The sequence below is a fragment of the Myripristis murdjan genome, chromosome 7, assembly GCF_902150065.1.
Source record: "Myripristis murdjan chromosome 7, fMyrMur1.1, whole genome shotgun sequence".
In the NCBI taxonomy this organism is placed as follows: domain Eukaryota; kingdom Metazoa; phylum Chordata; class Actinopteri; order Holocentriformes; family Holocentridae; genus Myripristis; species Myripristis murdjan.
This window is the reverse complement of record NC_043986.1, coordinates 9,629,384-9,646,462: the sequence shown is the minus strand read 5'-3', so window position 1 is coordinate 9,646,462 and position 17,079 is coordinate 9,629,384. Positions and strand designations below refer to the sequence as shown.

The following is a 17,079-nucleotide window of genomic DNA, read 5'->3' as shown; positions in this document are numbered from 1 at the left end:
AACATTTTAGCAAATTTATCCATCTTTTCCATTTCTTTTTCAAAATTAGTCAAGATCTTATCAAACTCTAAACCTATCACTCTCTTTATTTTCATGTGCTGCACTTTAACCATTTTCTGTTTACTTCCATACACTACATTTATTTACACACAGAACCCACATTATTTACTTTAGCTTCTGTGGAGAGAAATCAACAAAAATCTTTGGGCGCACATGTCCCAAGTTCTGTGGTTTAAAAAAAAAAGAAAAAAAAAAAAAAAAAAAAGAAGTGCTGGTTAGATTTATTCCAGCAGCAGCTGCAACCTCCGCTAATGGAGTCTGTTACAAACATTCAGTCAGTAGCCAACCATTCAACCATATTCTCACCTAAAAAAGACCTCAGCTCAAGACCAGATGTGCAAATACAGTACTTACCAACAATGCTTATCTGAATTAAAAAAAAAAAAAAAAAGGGATTTTCCCCCAAACTAGTTAAATTTGGTTAAGATTTGTCATAAAAAAAAAGCCTTAAATTTAAATTGTGGATATCTGTAGACACCTTGTTATAATTTATATTGGAGGCTATGAAGAAATGTTTTGATTGGCTGCTTCTCTGAGAGAAAGTAAAAACACACAAACATTAAAATGAGACATCTGGGAACACAAACTTTACTGATGCACCAAAAAAAGCTGAGAGTGGTCCAAAGCAACTCACAAACTTCAGAACTGCAGGATGAATGACGTATAAAACATAAACTACCAATGGCCATTTTTCTGTGGCTAGGTGATGGTGATGACACTGTGACTGATGCTTTTGGCAGGAGGACCTTCGGGGAAAGCACAAATGACCAATTCTTGCCCACGCTACATTATTTCCTAGTGTTTTTATTCACAGTTCATTTGCCATTAAAACAAATGGCATCGGGGTGTCTTGGTGACTCAGCAGGCTAAGGAACACACCATTCAACATCAATGGTATGGTAGCAAATGATGCACACATCGTCCTCTTTTCTCTCTCCCAATGTCATTCTCCGTCAGAGCTGTCACATGAAATGTCCCCAAAACAAAACAAAACAAAACAAACAAAAAACTGTCACATGTGCAGGATTTTTTACACTCCACAACCTGAACTAATTCCCAATTTCTTTCATTCATTTGTAATTACAGTCAGGTGTTAAACAGTTAATCAGAATGACATTTTGCGCAAAAAAAAAAAATCATTGTAACATGAAATAATTTCTTGTCTTTGCAAAATAAGTTAGAAAACAAACAAATAAAACCTCTAACATTAACAACCTTTACCTCCTTTCACCCCATAACCCGACCCACCGACCCCAGCAGTTCAAAAAGGGCCTAAGCGAACTTTTGACCCCTGTTCTTCCACAGGTATGACCTCATCTGTCCCGTCTCGACGGACTGAGGTCCTTCATGCAGCCTTGGGGTTGTTTGAGTTGGCTTTGGCGGATCGCTTTACCGCCAGGCCCGGTTGAGCAGTTTGACTTCCGCCAGGCGTTTGCTGATCATGGTGGCAAAGAAAAGGGCGAAGAGCACGCTGCTGATCAGCATGTAGTCGTAGTCGTCCTTCAGCACGTCAAACTGCTTTGAGGGATAGACGCGGGTTTGGTAGATGTCAAGACCGTACGCCACCACCTGCAGGAAGAAAAAAAACAAACAGTAACACATTTTAGGGTTTCACTCGGTAAAATTGCTCAATATGGTTCAAGTTTGACCCTAAGTAGCAGCAATATGTCCTGACACACTTAGGAGGAGATGCACTGTTAAAGGCTTTTATCAATTGACTTTTACTTGTTTTTTACTTTACTTTTAACCACAATAACATGGATTGCAGCAAAGGGAAACTAAATTATAATACTCAGTGACATTAAAAAAAAAAAAAAAAAAAGAAAACTTTCCTCCAAGCCAAACACATTTTGTTTAACATTTGCTATTTTTTGCATAAAACAACAGAATACCTGTTCATCATTTTGGAAACAAAATTACAATAAGGATATTGTGAATTTGTATGGCACCTTTATCTTGGTAACAGATGCAGCTGCCAGTGTTGTGACGCCGGACTCACCAGACAAGTGGACTCCAGTCCCGAGGGAGCGGTGTAAATTCCTCGCACTCTCGACACAGTCTGGTTGTAGTTTATGAACCACTCGGTACGGATCGGCATCTCTGGTGAGTATGGTATCAGGTTCTCCTCTCTGGAGATTAGGAGACAAGTTAGACGGACAGATGGCAGATAAACAAGAAAAAAAGAAGTGAGTCAAGCAAATACTTCACAGCAAATGTTACTGCAGAACCTACCGGCTTTGCTCAGACACTATTTCTGGCCTCCGTGGGTCAAGGAACATCTTGGGTAATGACAAGATCGCTCCTGATGGCAAGCCGACTGCAAAAAAGCATAACCAGAGAAACAATAAAAGATACTGGGAAGGTAATGAAAGAATTATTTTTAGTTTTTAAAGGACATCTGAAAGAGAAAATTTACCCTACAAATTACCCACTGTCCTAAATACTCCACAGTCAAGACACAATCTAGTTTATGAGAATGAATAAGTGTCCCTGAAAGACAAAGAAATAATTCCTGTATTATCCTCTTGCCAAGAATATGAATGTTTAACACCCTCTGCCACTCCATTAGCAATATCTCAATTCTGTGTACAATCAAAGCTATTAGGAGAGCATAAAGGATGTTGTTAAGGGAAAATCGCATGCAGTTTTGCAAAATCACTTCTGGAAATTTGAACACATACTCGTCTCAAATCTCCAGTCAACCTGAAAAGGCAGTGTGTTACCACTTCTGAATTTTCAAGTAAAGTGGCCACTTTGTGGGTGCTGAGTAACCGAGTGCAGGGACTGGACCTTGGCTGACACTCACCAAGCAGATGGCGGCTGGTGATGCCCTTCTCAGTCAGGGTGGCCTCCAGGGTGGAAATGGAGGAGGGGAAAATGTAAGACTGCTGGAGCACCTGAGGAGGATGAGGCCGGTCCAGGGAGCTGAACACGGTGCTGTTGTAGAGCTCCATCCCTTCGTAGAGTTCAAGCACAGAGAACTCGTTCCTTCGTGACTTGGTGCTCCAGTACTCGTACTGTAGAACCAAACATGAGTTAAATAATGTGTTTTTCAATCACTGTGCTTCACCAGGCACTGTAACCCAACACAGACAATACTGACACAACAGTTCAAAGCTAACCTGAGTAGGAGTATCACCTCATCCTTAATGCAAAGTCTGCACTTTCTTTCTTCTGCTTTCAACTCATTTCACCTCATCAGCTTGTTAATGGATGAATTTCAGCTAATGAACAGTGTAAAACAACCTCAAGTCATTTCATGCAACTGCAGTTCTAACACTTTACAGATAGCTATTAACCAGTGATACACCATCAGAAACTCGAAAGCAAAAGTTTACAATTTATTTCCATCCGTAGTAAACAACTGTTATTAGTTATAAATAATACTCACCACCACCCAGTTTTCAGAGTGCACAAGATGCACTGGCCCTCTGGCTTTTCTCTGAACCGCTTCATGGATAATGCGACCAGTCACGCCATCGATCAGGAGGATCCCGACAAAACTGCGCTCTTGGTGTAAGTCTGTGCTTTCAGTCACCACGGCCAGAAGATTGGGGTTCAAGTACTGTGAGGAGAAATGTGACAAAACACCTTTGAGTACCTTAACTATGGCCAACCAAACTTTGAGAGCAGGAAGAGCCTCCTATGTGACAAAGGGGCAAGCCCACAGAACTTGAATGGAGCAGAATGGTCTTTCCCATTCAAATCAACATACCAGGATGGTGAGAGCAGTGGACATTTTTATGTACCGTATTGATCTGAATATAAGACGATATTTTTTCCATTGAAAATGCCCTGAAAAAACGCCCTCATCTTATATTGGGGGTCTAAGCAAATACACATGTATTGTACTTGCATATGTTCCGTGCTTGAATACAGCACACTTCCCCCGCTCTGGCACGGTTGGAAGGGGTGTGCTCCAGCACGGTACGGGCGTTCATGCACGAGCACATGCACGGTCACGCACGCAGCGGGCGAACGTGGATACAACGTAAATCATGCAACTTTCCTCCTGCCTCCGCAAAATCGTTTAATGCGCAGCGCGATTACCGGCGAATGGCCGCATCGCGCAATCAATAATCAGCCATGTTGTCTGTGTCGCTGTCCATGGTGCTGCTGCAACCGCGCATAAACAAAAGTTGATTTATAATGAAAGGTATATATGACAGGCTGTGTGCACCGCACACCTGTCAGATCCGGCAGACCTGAGGGCGCGGTGCCGACCGAGGCACCGGCCGGTATCAGGTGGGCCGGCCGGTGTGCGCCGCCACCCGGTTGAATGTAGCAGCCAGCTGACATGCCGCTCCGGCTGTCAGTTGGACGCTTTGTGGCAGTGATGCAGCAAAAAGCACTTGAAGCTGCCACAGAGCTCAACATACCCCGCACTGAGTTTAAAGCTAGCATGGGCTGGTGTTGCAGAATGCAGTGGCGGATTTAAGAAATTTGGGGCCCAAGGCAAAGGCAGGCATGGGGCCCTCTGAGATGAGAGGACAACACACAAAACAGGGGCCCCGAGACACACATAATACGATAAGCATTCTGCTGGCATTTTAGCGAAAGTATTTTAATCAAAAACATAATCAATGTGCGCAAATAAGTAATAACTGTATTAACCATAAGTGTATGAGGAGTTTTATGGGGCCCTCAGGAACTTGGGGCCCTAGGCAACCGCCTAGTTTTGCCTAATGGTAAGTCCGCTCCTGGCAGAATGTCCATATAAAAAGTATTTTTCCAAAAAAGGGTCTTGAAAAAGAGGGGTCGTCTTAAAATCAGGGTCGTCTTTTATTCGGGTCAATACGGTATATTGTTGCTATGGTACCAGGCTGGTGTCCATATAAACTGCCTTTGGGTAAGTTGTTGACTCCCTGAGAGGAGAGGCAATACAGCCAAGGACCAAAGCAGCAGAGAGGCATCTTGCATTTCAGCCGGTGATTTCTCTTTTCCACTAAAGTTTGGCTAAACTATGAAAGTTTTGTAGCATTTAAGGATTTATATCAAGTAAAAGACATGTTTTCTGATGCTGATCAGCTAGATTTAGTAGTTTACAGATGTTTTCATTCTGTGTAAGCTAAATGATCATAGCAAACAGTGCAATAACCGTTCTACTCCAATTGATCAATCAAATGTATTTGTCACATGTGATCCCATAAGGCACAACCAAAGTGAAATGTTATCCCGCCAGCTCCTTTAATTTATGCATCCAAGAGTTTGAACAGAATAGTAATAGTAATAAATAGTATATGTGCATGATTGGGGGGGGGGGGCAGTCTTAGGCAGAGGCCACGTTTAGGATCCTAGTGGCCCGAGGTAGAAGCTCTTCCTGAGCCTCTCAGTACTGGCCTGGTGTATCCGGTACCTTTTCCCAACCGCAGCAGGGGAAAAAAAGGCCATTATGTGGGTGGTTGGGATCTTTCTGATTCTCCCAGTCTTATTCTTGAAGAAAACTCCATTCAGGTTCTGTGGGCTGGCCCATTAAAAAACTTCAAGCCCACAGCAGAAAACTGAGAGAGTTCAGAGTTTGGCCTGTGACCAAAAGTGCTAAAATTCCCAGGATTATATGATGACTAATAAAGTTTTCTATATACTACTGTAGGTTTAGCCTAATACATAGCACATGTGGGTGGCAAATTTTTAATAAATCAATGACGAAGCTGCTGTATTAACAGGACAATAGATTTGCAATCACTTAAAGCTACAATCGTAAATGTATTTGACCATTAAATTTTGTATATACTAAAGGGATACAATGGTCTAGGAAACAATGAAGACACCATACCCATGACTAAAATGATCATGTAAGGGAGAATACTTAGAGGGAAGAAAACAATCAAGTGAAATGCTAAGGAGAAAATTAGAGGGGATTTTCAAAGCAATTACAGTAAGTGGAGGAGAGGGGATATGATTCACTGGGGGAAAAGGTGATGAGGTAATTCTTGGAAAAATATGCTTTCAGCCTACAGTCGAGGATGAGGAGTGACTCTGCTGTTCTGACTGGAGTGAGAAAAACATTCCACAGCTGGTGAAGAGCCCGGATCAGGCGGTGCCAATGACAGCAGTAACATGATATTTCTCAACACAACATCAGTGTGGTTTTTGGGCAAGGTGGATAAGCAGTGAGCGTCATACCTTATAGAGGACACTCCGGTCTCCCATTACTCGGCCCTGGGAGTGCACATGCTCATTAGGCCTCTTTCCTTTCACTGAGACGATCCTCTGCACCTCGGTTGGGATGATCACCTCCCAGATCATCTCAGTGGACAAGTCCTGAAAACAAAAACAGTTTCCAGGTTACTGCTTCATGTAAATCAGTTATTTGTAATTCAAAGTAGCACACAGATGAGAAAAAACAGAACTCTTGGACTTTCTTAACCATCGTTTTGGGATGGTGCAAGCAAATATTGGTCTCTATCTAGCAATGGGCCACATAATATTGACAACTTCAGCATACAAGATCTTAATTGGTGTTCTAATGGATGAGATACTGTGTGTGGTAAGGTTATATGAAGTGGAACAGAGGTCCCATCTGTGCTATTAACAGTGACTTGTTGCCGCTGTTTTTTTCCCCTGCTGTTTACTGCTATAAGGCTTAATACTGTCTGACTCTAAAGTATGTTTCTGCTTGGTGAACGCAGAATTAAATAAATGCACTTGTGATTGAGTGATTCATGTTTTAGTCATTGTCTTCGCCGCCTCACTGCTCCATCTGCATGTCGGCCAATCTAACATGAGGTTTGTATGAGAGGAATTTCAACAGAAGGCTAGTGAACCGATCGCCAAAACAAACACTAATTCTTCAAAATAGTTTCCACATGAGCAGTTCACTGACAGTAGAAGGCCCATGCCAAAATAACCCTGAAATAAATCAGCAAAGTGAGTTTCACTTGCCGTGCGTAACCTGTAGCCAGACAGTCTTCCCTGGCTGGAGTCGACAAGGTAAAAGAAAATGGATGAGGCCATCTCTTGGAGCTGCTGTAGTACGTTCTTTGTTGAGGGGAAAGCAGAAACCTGAGAGGAAATAGATTACATGAAGAAAATGAGAACCATGTAGAAAAACAACGCACTAATTTTGGGCAGACAAAGTCTCTGAATGAATACATAGGGACGCTAGATTTGACTGGTGGGACTCATTTAGTAATACACTGGAGATGGGACAGACCCACTGGATCACCGTAATGATGCACCCTGTCTTTCCTTCAAAGACTCACAATCAAATGTAGATGCAAAACCTTGTTTAATAGCACAGGGTATACATGGGTGCTGCTGAGAAAAAAAATTGTCCGTTTTTTTTCTTTCTCTCCACTAACCTTGTACTGGTCATCGACAAGAAGCAACACCTTTGCATAGTCCTGGTCCATGAGTGGCAGCAGCAGTGACTGAAGTATTGGCTGAGGCAGAGCAGGTGGGGTAATATGACTCTTTCTGCCAAATATGGGATTAAATACATGGAGTGTAGCTAGTCCCGTATCCTGGATGAAAAAAAAATACAGTAAAAATTAAAAATAACAATACTATCGGCATATTACTTCCATTGTTACACAAACTAACGTGTTAGGTTGATATCTTCTCTCCAAAACGCTGGTACAGTAACTGCAATATTCACTACAAACTAGTTTAAAGTTAGAAGCCATCAAATTCAACTGAAGACATTTTGTGTTCATTTGTCCATATGGAGGTCTTATTTTGTGATGTTTTCTGAATCTGGGAATATCTCTACGGCCTTCTGCTGATTGACTTTAAGAGGCCAAAAACCTCAGTCCATTGGAAAAAGATTCGGTTCCAAGGGAGGGACTCCTACATCTTGAGGAGAGATCTTGGATATTCAAATGCTCTCCCTCCTCTTTCAGAAACAACCATAAAAAGTCCCTGTGAGAAAAGCACTTGAGCTCTAAATGTCAAAGTAGATCATTTCAAACTATGGTTATATTGAGCAACTTCACACGACCTCAGATATCACATCTCATTGGGAAAAATGTGACTAAAGAGCAGATATGTTTATAGAAAATTCACTCTGTCAGTGTATGTATTAAAAAAGCTCTTTGGTGTGGCATTCTGGTATGTTGTTTCCCCACTCGATGTTTGTGGCCAACGAGCTATTGAAAACTAGTACACACCTCACCCTGAGGCACTGTGCTCCTATTGTTCGGTGCCTTTGTCTCTTATCAGGGCCACAGCTAATGATTATTTTCAGTGTCGATGAATCCATCAATTATTTTTTCAATTAAAGTGTTAAAAATAATGACAAATGCTTATGGTAAGTTATCAGAGCTCAAAGTCTTGTATTCAAATTGCCTCCCTAGTCGAAAACCAGTCAAAAAACCACAAAGTATTAATTTTATAATAATATGAACAGAGAAAGGTCAAGCTAATCTTAGTGATGATCAGCAATGTTTATATTTATTCGACAAATAACTAAAATGACATATCGAAAGTATAGTCAATTTTCTGTCAAGTGACTGTTTCAGCACTAGCTGTTTTACTATCCCAGTTCACTCGATAGTTGCTATTAAAAAGCACACAAGGCTCAGCTAAGAGCCTCAGATCAGTGTCTTACCTTGTCTTTGATGAGCAGGGTGCACTGTGGCGGATGAGGGAAGTGTGCAGTCGTTCTCTGCACCATCAGTTTGAAGGCTGCATTAGACGGGATATTGTCCAAGTAGTGCCTCCATAAAATTGTGCCCGTTTTACTGTCAATCCCAAAGAGCTTAACACAAAAAAAGCAAATAAATTAAGTTTCAACTGAGGCCCGTCTGACTAACGTAAATCATTGTTCCCTCTATTTCTCTGTTTCAGTTTCTCTGCTCCAGATACCTGATAAATCAAAACTCAATCTATCACATCACTGACTGTGCTTTAGTTTTGTACCTTGCCAGATGCAGTAACCATGACCATCATCTTCTGCAAGTTGAACTCATCTCTGGACAGGTTCTCAATGGTCACGTCGTTTTTAACCTGACTGCGGGGCTTCCGTGCGTCGTAGAACAGCTTCCAGAGATGGGCGATCCAGGCCTGGAGCAAAATGAGCTGAGAGGAAAGCCTCTTCAGCACCATGGACAGCAGGCCGTCTGGACAAATTCAAGGGAGAATGCAGATGGTGCTTCACAACTCTCAGTGGATTACAATTTATTTGATCTATTAGATGTTCGACACCTTTTTTTAAACCAGGGTTTATCGTTTATCAAGGTGGCAATAATGCTTTCGGTCACTGGATGTGTAAAAAACAGAATAAATAAATAAACAGCTCACACATCATAAAGCAAGGTAAGAAACAAGGCAGAAATAGAGGGATTGGGTGCTGTAGAAACTCAGGATGACTAATACTAAAAGCTTATCAAGCTCTGGGAGAGGGTGGCTGATGAAGTGGATGTAGAGGTGGATTTTCAGGTAACAGAGGACAGGGTACACCGTGTCTATGTTGCTAAGAATATTTCACTATTGGGAGGGCAGGAAAGAGAGATTGTAACTGGATGGACTGAAAATCAGAGCATGAATGAGATAATAAGGCCTGTAGGTAGAAGGTTTGATTCCTTTAGTAGCTAGGCTAAGCAGGTAATCAAAACAGATCAAAATCACAATATGACCAAGGGCAATATACAAATTGCAGGAGCTGCAGCATGTGTGACAAAACATTATGGTCCTACAGAGATGCCCTGGGCGACAGACTACATTTTAATACAATCATATTAATCATAATCAGCATTTTAATAGCTTTTTCAGTGAAAATTGAAAATTATAATGCAAAAATTGTCATTAGTACTAAAATAGTGAATCATATCTCAATTACTGCAAATCTCTAAAATTAGTCGCAATATGATTTTTTGTTTGTTTGTTTGTTTTTTTTACCCTATTGTTCAGCCCTACTTTGAAGCCTTAAAACCAATATGTGAAGTTTTGGATTTAATGAGGACAAAACAGGATGGGATGACAAAGTATGAAGAAAATGTTTACAAAACCAATTGAAGACCCAGAGTCACATGAAGATCATGAAGTATGTTACCTTGAATGGCTGAATCCAAGCGCAGCAATAACACAGAACAAAAACAGAGGAGAGTGAAGCTAGTAACCAAGGAATGCATGAACCCAATAACACCCCTGACGTGCACATCTTAACTAGCCATCCAGCCTGCTGAAACTTCCAAAGATACTTCTCAAAACAAAAGACTGAAATACATACAAAAGGTGTAACTGATCTGAACCTTAATAATTAGCCCCAGGTAAGTAGCCGCTCATGAATATAAACCTCAGTGTCAACAAAAATGCCTGTGGAAATAATCCTAAAATTAGGGATTGGAAAGCTATCTGAAGCTCCTAGGACTGAATGTGAAAGAGCATTTGAAAATTAGTAAAACAAACAGTGATAACAATCGATAAAACAATGATCACAGTATTAATCTAAAGCAGGGATTAGATTCTTCAGGGTTAAGAAGTTTCAGGGGGAAAAACTTGAGCGGGTAGTATCCAGCATACATTTCAGAGATGAGTAGACTCAGATCTGAAGGGAAAAACCTCTGAGTTTTCCAAAGGCCAGATTAAAGATGAAAGGTGATAAAGCCTTTGCAGTCAGAGCACCAAAACTCTGGAGCAAGTTACCTGAAGAACTACATTCATCTAATTCTATCTTCTTTCAAGATCCAAACACTTTACTTTGTATTAAAAAAGCAGAAATCAAGTTTAGCGCTATGTTGAAACATGGTGTGACTCATTTACCAGCCTTTTTGCCAAACTCTCCCTCCAGCTCTGCCTGCGTCCCGGTGAGAGGCAGATCCACCATTTCCATTGTCACCACATCTGACAGGGCTTCCTCCCTCGTCCACATGACACGCCCTGGAAAACAAAACTTGGTATTATTATTGTTTTGTAAAATCATTCATCCCACTTTCCACACCCTGGAAGAATATGCAGTGTAGGAGACGCTTTCCCCATAAATGACAATATTAGGAGTGTTTCTTTTCCCCGTGCTTGTGGAAAGGACACATTTTTGAGGGCGTTTTGAGTGTCTGAGAGCCATGTTCCACACTGCGGTCAAATATTGGCAGTGTTCACGATGACTAAAATTATGTGTCATATGTTACATCAGTAAGCGCCACACAAAACTTGGTTTCTTTTACTTTGTGAGACATTTGACCTCGATATTTTTTCTTTGATCTTGATATATTTGCAGGAAAAACACAGACATCCATCCACTTTTAACCATAGATGCAAATTATAAACTGTTCTTTGAATGACGTTCTCTTGCAAATATACTTGTTTTCAGAGTCCTCTTTTCAACACTAACCATCTTTTGTGGCATAAAACTCAAACTATACCTGGCTGTTGTATGAATGTGAGTGTGTGGTCTTCAGTCTGCACCATCACCCTGTAGCCAACAGAGTCATCTTTCTTCAGAAATGCCTGCACATACAGCTGGAACACAAAGAACAATAGGGTTGAATTAAGTTGTTTTCTTGCATAAGAAAAAAAAAACCCAACTATTTACATCCTAATGCTTGTGGTGCATAAATCACCACACAACTTGGATGGCTAACATGATATAAAGTTATTTGGCATCGATCCAACATGAGAAAATTCGAGGTTAACCAGTGTGGGTTTTTCAATGGCTGATGCTGATATTTAGAGAGCAGGGTCGATTATATAATGGTGAAATCACATATTTGTTTTTTCATCTGACATAATACAACAATTTAACTAAAATAACAAATGAGACAGAAAATTGCTGAACTTAGATGAGCAATTATTTAAACACTAATATTATTGTCTGCATTATCTTTGTTTGCTTAATTAGATCTGCAGACATTATTTGTTTATCGGCTTTGTGAGCACAGGCATCAGCTAATGCTGATTATCTCAAAATGCCAGATATCGTCCCGATCAATCAACTGGCCGATTAACTGGTTGACCACTAGACAAAATAAGATGGAAAATTTTAAATTAGGAGACTTAGAAACACAGGCCATGAAATATTCCCTACTCATTATTGTAATCTATTACTGAAGTTTGCACTGACCTTCTCTGGTTTCCCACCATTAGGATCCATGTTGAAGATGAGCGTTGTGTCCAGAAGTCTGCGCCCAGATTCTGCGCTAAAGAGATTCAGACTGCAAGCCTGGGGAAGAAAACAGTTCATACTGGTTGACATTTAATTCTCTTTTCATATTTAAAAATGTTCACAGTATTTGAGGAGGCTGTATAATCCCTGCTGATTTGCAAAGAGATCCAAATGTCAAACCCTTGACAGAAATGAATGCGTGTCTTCAAAGTAACTCACAGTTTTATTCTTGGGTGCCATGACAGCAGCAACAGTCTTCTCTCCAGTGGTTGCAAATGAAACCAGCATAGCCTAAGAATTGAGAAAAAAATGAGTGGCCAACAATTTCTCCTTATTACTCCAACAATATCTTTCTGAATTTCAGTACATCAGATAGGATGACAAATTATGATTTGTGCTTTATTTAGTGATCGAACAATAGAAATAATGTTAAATAATGTTAAATTTGACTAATTTTGCCAATATCCCCAGTTAGTCTGAGCTCACACCTAAAGATCTCAAGTCTAATTTTGGCTAATCAACGAATCTGAACAGTTTCCCTTGACAGCATGTTTTTTAAAATGTATGTGGATTGCCTTTTCAGTGCTCAGAAATCACAAAGGGTTACATACTGGCTTGAAATCCCTCAGTGCAACTATTTGACCGTTGTTGAGCTGCAGCAGCTGATAGTGGTCTGGCCCGAGCTGGACGAAGAACTCTGAATGTGGGGGCCGAGCTGGGTTGGGCTGGGTCGACACCACAGTTGGCTGGAAGCCTGGGGAGACTTCAAGTCCAAGTGACTGTAACAAGAAATATGGGGAATGAAAAAAACACAATAAAACACAGCATTGTCAGAGAAACAGAGAGAAGGAAATAAAAAACTGACCCAAAAGACATATACAGCAATTCTAAACTGTAACTCATAATCTGTTGACACAGAGTAGCAACAGAATAATAAAGATTTTCAGGAAATTCAGGAGGTGTTGTGGTTTTCAGGAGGTACCTGTAAGGGGATCTGGGTCATTTGTGACTGGACGTTTAGGTCCAGCATGTACAGGGACACAGTCGCAGGGTCTGCACATATCAGCATCCCCTGGCCAACCACAGCACAGCTGGCCTGGATGTTGGACAGCCAGGGAGCGTCCACAGAAATCTGAGGACAAAAAACACAATGACGTCAGACACTGATGAACATACCACCACATTTCATATTTGGTTTTGTTTTTCCATTCCACTTCATACTTTGGCTCTTAATTTTGCAGGATATGAAATAGGAATGTTTTTATGACAAGTAAAATTTATTCTAGAAAGAATGTATTTCCTGTACTCATCCTGCATACTGGAAAACTGCCTCCCACTGATTTATAGTATCAAGAGAGACAATGAAAACTGATCATCTGGGCTCATAATTCTCCCAAGACATGATGCAAATATAGAGCAATTATCGCACAATTTTCTGTATATATGATGTATATGTATAGAGATATTTGGTTGATAGATTCATCTGTATATACTGAATATACATCACATCCTGTTTAGGTAGTGAAGCTAATGATGTTGTGTGCAAAAATCGTAGAGAAAACACTGAAAGAGTACCTGCTTGATAATCTCTCCATCCTCCACACTGTAAGCAACAATGGTAATGTGGGAATGGGGAACAACTCCCAGTGTATAAACTTCCCCATTTCCACCAGAATAAACAGCCTGGTACTGCACTGTTTCACTGTGGAATCAAAGAAGCAAAGAAAAATATATTTTCTGTAATTTCATGACAGTCAATCTTCTTCATTAGACACAAACTTCAGTGTTTTTATTTCTCAAGTTCGACTAGTAAAGATACTGCTGCTGTTTTGTACATCCTGTTGATGCTTTGAACTCATGCTTTATATGCACATTTTCATTCATTCATATCTATATAATAGTCTATATTGTAATATCTATAATATTCTATAGTTTATGTCCAACTGTTTGAACTGTTGATTGAATTTGTATACACATTCCTCTTCAGTGTTACCATTTAGTATATCTGATTTAACTTCAGGGATCATTATTGCTTTGTAATATCAAATTTAATCCAAATTCAGCTAATGCCTTCATTACTGTATTTCAAATGCATCGCCAATCTTAAAGTGGAACACCTATCGTTTTTTAATCTGAACAACTACATGAAAACAGTTATGACGGATTATTATCATAAATCTCTGAGACGATATTCACCATAAAAGGATTCATGAAGACACAATAATCAAATCAATCAAGGCTAAAGCTTTTTTTCCCAACAAGCAGGCCATCATTTGTTTATTTCCAGTGCTGGCCAGGCAACAATAATAATAAAAAAAAAATTATAATGTATAATGTAAAATGTAAAATGTATAACAATACAAATAATAAACCCTATGGATTACGTACCTTTCTGGAAGATTCTCCACCCATTTCTGATGACCATTTGAAAGGTAATGGAGAGAAACGGCACTTTTCTTCAAAACAGCCACATATTTCACAGAGTCTTGCTGTCCAACAAAACACGCTGACTGGAAGCTGGAACGTACATCAAAAACAGTTAAATTGGGCCAAAATAAAAACACACAAATAGATTTAAACCACAGTTAGTCAAAGTGCTGGTCACCTGCCAGAGTCAAGAACAATCTCCCAGTTCAAACCACCGATGTTGATGTCCCAGGAACGAAGAAGGCGGCCATTCCCAACAACCAGCACCGCATCTAGGGGACAGAGAGGTAGTGTTAGATTGTCTGTCAGTAATATGAAGGAACTAAAACCTCCACATGCACAATTTCCACATCAAAACCACCTTGTCCATGCATCAAAAGAGCATCAATATTTCCCTCTGGCCCGGTCTTGTCCACATGTCGCCAGTCTGTAACAGAGTGGATGATAATGCAACATTGAATTATCAGGGTCAACAACATTTCTACACATGTCCTGATGATTATCTGCTGTTGTAATCTAACAAAACACTCACAGACTTCTCCAGTCCTGGTGTTGAGGGAGGCAAAGACATTCTTCTCGGTGGCCACAAGCACCTTTTTGGACGACTGCACATGCATGTCGAAATGGGCAAAGCGGACCTTGCCTACATACTGCTGCCTCCTGCAAATTACAAGACGGTCAACAAACAAATCAGTCATCAAAACTATTTTTTAACCCTCCGATTTATATTTCACTGTGGCCCAATTTACTGTTTGACACCTCTAAATACATGATATATACTTGTTTTCCTCATATTGCGTGAGTTTTCCTAATTTAATAAAGACAACTGGGTAACGTAAAATTAACATGATGATATGTTTTCAATGTCCTGTACACATTTTGTATGCATTGGTGTTTCTTTGGGGTCAACTTGACCCACCAGGCTTTGATAGCTTCACAGATAATGCATAAGACATATCAATATTTTGCACATATTTACTTTAATTGCTTTGGAAGACACTGAGAAACTACAACATGCCATTTATAATCATCAAAAAACTTCCCCCTGCTTTAAGGCCCTCACCTAACATAACCACGCCTGTAGTAGTGAGGGAGAGAAAAACATGATTCCTACGAGGATTTTAATGTATAAGGAAGGTATTATGTTTTATTTAAAGGGCTATTTAGGTAGCAAACAAGACAAGTAAAGAGCATAACTTGGGTAACAACTTTTATTGAATGAATAAGGAGGTTTAAATTAATGGGGTCAAACTGATGATCACTGATGAAAAATTATAGGAAATTTGAAGGTAGCAGGAGAGTTAAGAAAGGTCTATAACCCCTACAAAACGTTAACGGTATCAGATCTCGGCTCATGACAAATAAATATGATTAAAACGGAAATAATGTTGAACCTTATGCAGGCTGAACAGAATGTAAATCATGTTGGTGTCACTGCTAGCTGAGTGTTTTTCGTTTTTTCTTTGCAAACTCAGGAATTGAACACAAATAGCATCCATAGGCGGACCAAATTTTTTTCAAAAATGTGCTTTTCATTTATTTCTGAGACTAAAGTCCAGCACACACAACCCCCTGGCTGTAAGTTAGATAGCTTGTGGCGGTGACAGGTGTTAGCATTAGCATGTCATCATTTTATTAAAAACCCGTCTACAATAAAGTGAAAATTTGATGACTCGCAAAATTCCCCTTACCAGTCAAATTTTCCAACTTGGTCCTCAAAGACGGCATCGGCAAAGAAGCATAAAAGAGCCAATATAAAGTGTAACAATATTAGCTTTGCCATTACAGCAGCAGCTAGTCGGGGCTTGCTCTTCGAAGGAGAGGGGAAGTGGGAAGTCGTCTGTGTCTATGGTCTGTGTGCCTGCTTTGCTCCCAGCAGAGGTGTGTGCTGCCCCCTACAGGTTAGGAGGCCGTACTGGCTGGAGTATATGTTGGCAATGCACCATTACATATGGAGAAAGGCTGGATTATGGGCCGAGCCAGTGGGGTCAGTGCCACAGCCAAAACACACTACACCCATTAAAATGAAGGACATTTTCATCACCTGGGCTCAATTTGACCCCAGTAATTTAGATATCCAGAAAATGATAATAATAATAATAATAATAATAATAATTGTTACCCAAGTTTATGTGTCAAGTACTTTATGTTTCTTGGTAACTACTGAAATAGCCCTTTAAATAAAACATTACCTGCCCCACTTTATACAGCAAGCTTCTTGTGGGAATCATGTTTTTTCCATCATCAGTGTCATATTTACTGGACTGGTTCTCCCATTACTACAGGTATGGTTGTGTTTGGCATGATCTGATCTGTGGGGTGGGGTTAGGGGGACGTGTGCCCAGGGGCCTCAGGGGACTGTGATCCAGCCCTGATACAGAGAGTGGAGCTATCTATTTAAAATAATACCTCTTTCACCAGGACCGAGTTTTTGTCCGGGATAGATCAGGTGTCTGGTACCTTTCATGCACAAAATAATAACTCAGAGAGAAATCTCTATCTCTATCTAAATCTCTTATTTCTTAATAAATCCGGGGGAAAGGAGTGGT

General features: G+C 40.2%; 1 protein-coding gene across 2 annotated transcripts; it reads right to left on the bottom strand.

Moving 5' to 3' along the window:
* Positions 1–625: 625 nt before the first annotated feature.
* emc1 (ER membrane protein complex subunit 1) lies at positions 626–16,372 on the bottom strand. 2 transcript variants are annotated; one of them, XM_030055988.1, is made up of 23 exons: positions 16,222–16,372; positions 15,063–15,190; positions 14,892–14,957; positions 14,709–14,802; positions 14,492–14,620; positions 13,679–13,805; positions 13,086–13,235; positions 12,715–12,882; positions 12,323–12,394; positions 12,062–12,160; positions 11,364–11,460; positions 10,765–10,881; positions 10,055–10,063; positions 8,923–9,122; positions 8,612–8,761; positions 7,365–7,526; positions 6,946–7,065; positions 6,187–6,324; positions 3,452–3,625; positions 2,867–3,077; positions 2,293–2,377; positions 2,060–2,189; positions 626–1,629 (listed from the first exon to the last, which is right to left on the bottom strand). In XM_030055988.1, exons 1-23 carry the CDS (start codon positions 16,311–16,313, stop codon positions 1,450–1,452), a joined length of 2,898 nt encoding a protein of 965 aa, XP_029911848.1. In that variant the 5' UTR covers positions 16,314–16,372; the 3' UTR covers positions 626–1,449. The 2 variants fall into 2 exon arrangements, with proteins under 2 accessions (XP_029911848.1, XP_029911849.1); XM_030055989.1 differs by lacking the exon at positions 10,055–10,063 and having other exon boundaries at positions 1,450–1,629.
* Positions 16,373–17,079: the final 707 nt, after the last annotated feature.

Coding starts and splice junctions, on each gene's coding strand:
- emc1 (XM_030055988.1), bottom strand. CDS start 16,313: ATGGCAAAGCTAATATTGTTACACTTTATATTGGCTCTTTTATGCTTC. Junction 11,461..12,061: donor ATGGTGGGAAACCAGAGAAG/GTCAGTGCAAAC, acceptor TTTGTGTTCCAG/CTGTATGTGCAGGCATTTCT. Junction 10,882..11,363: donor CACATTCATACAACAGCCAG/GTATAGTTTGAG, acceptor TTTGTTTTCCAG/GGCGTGTCATGTGGACGAGG.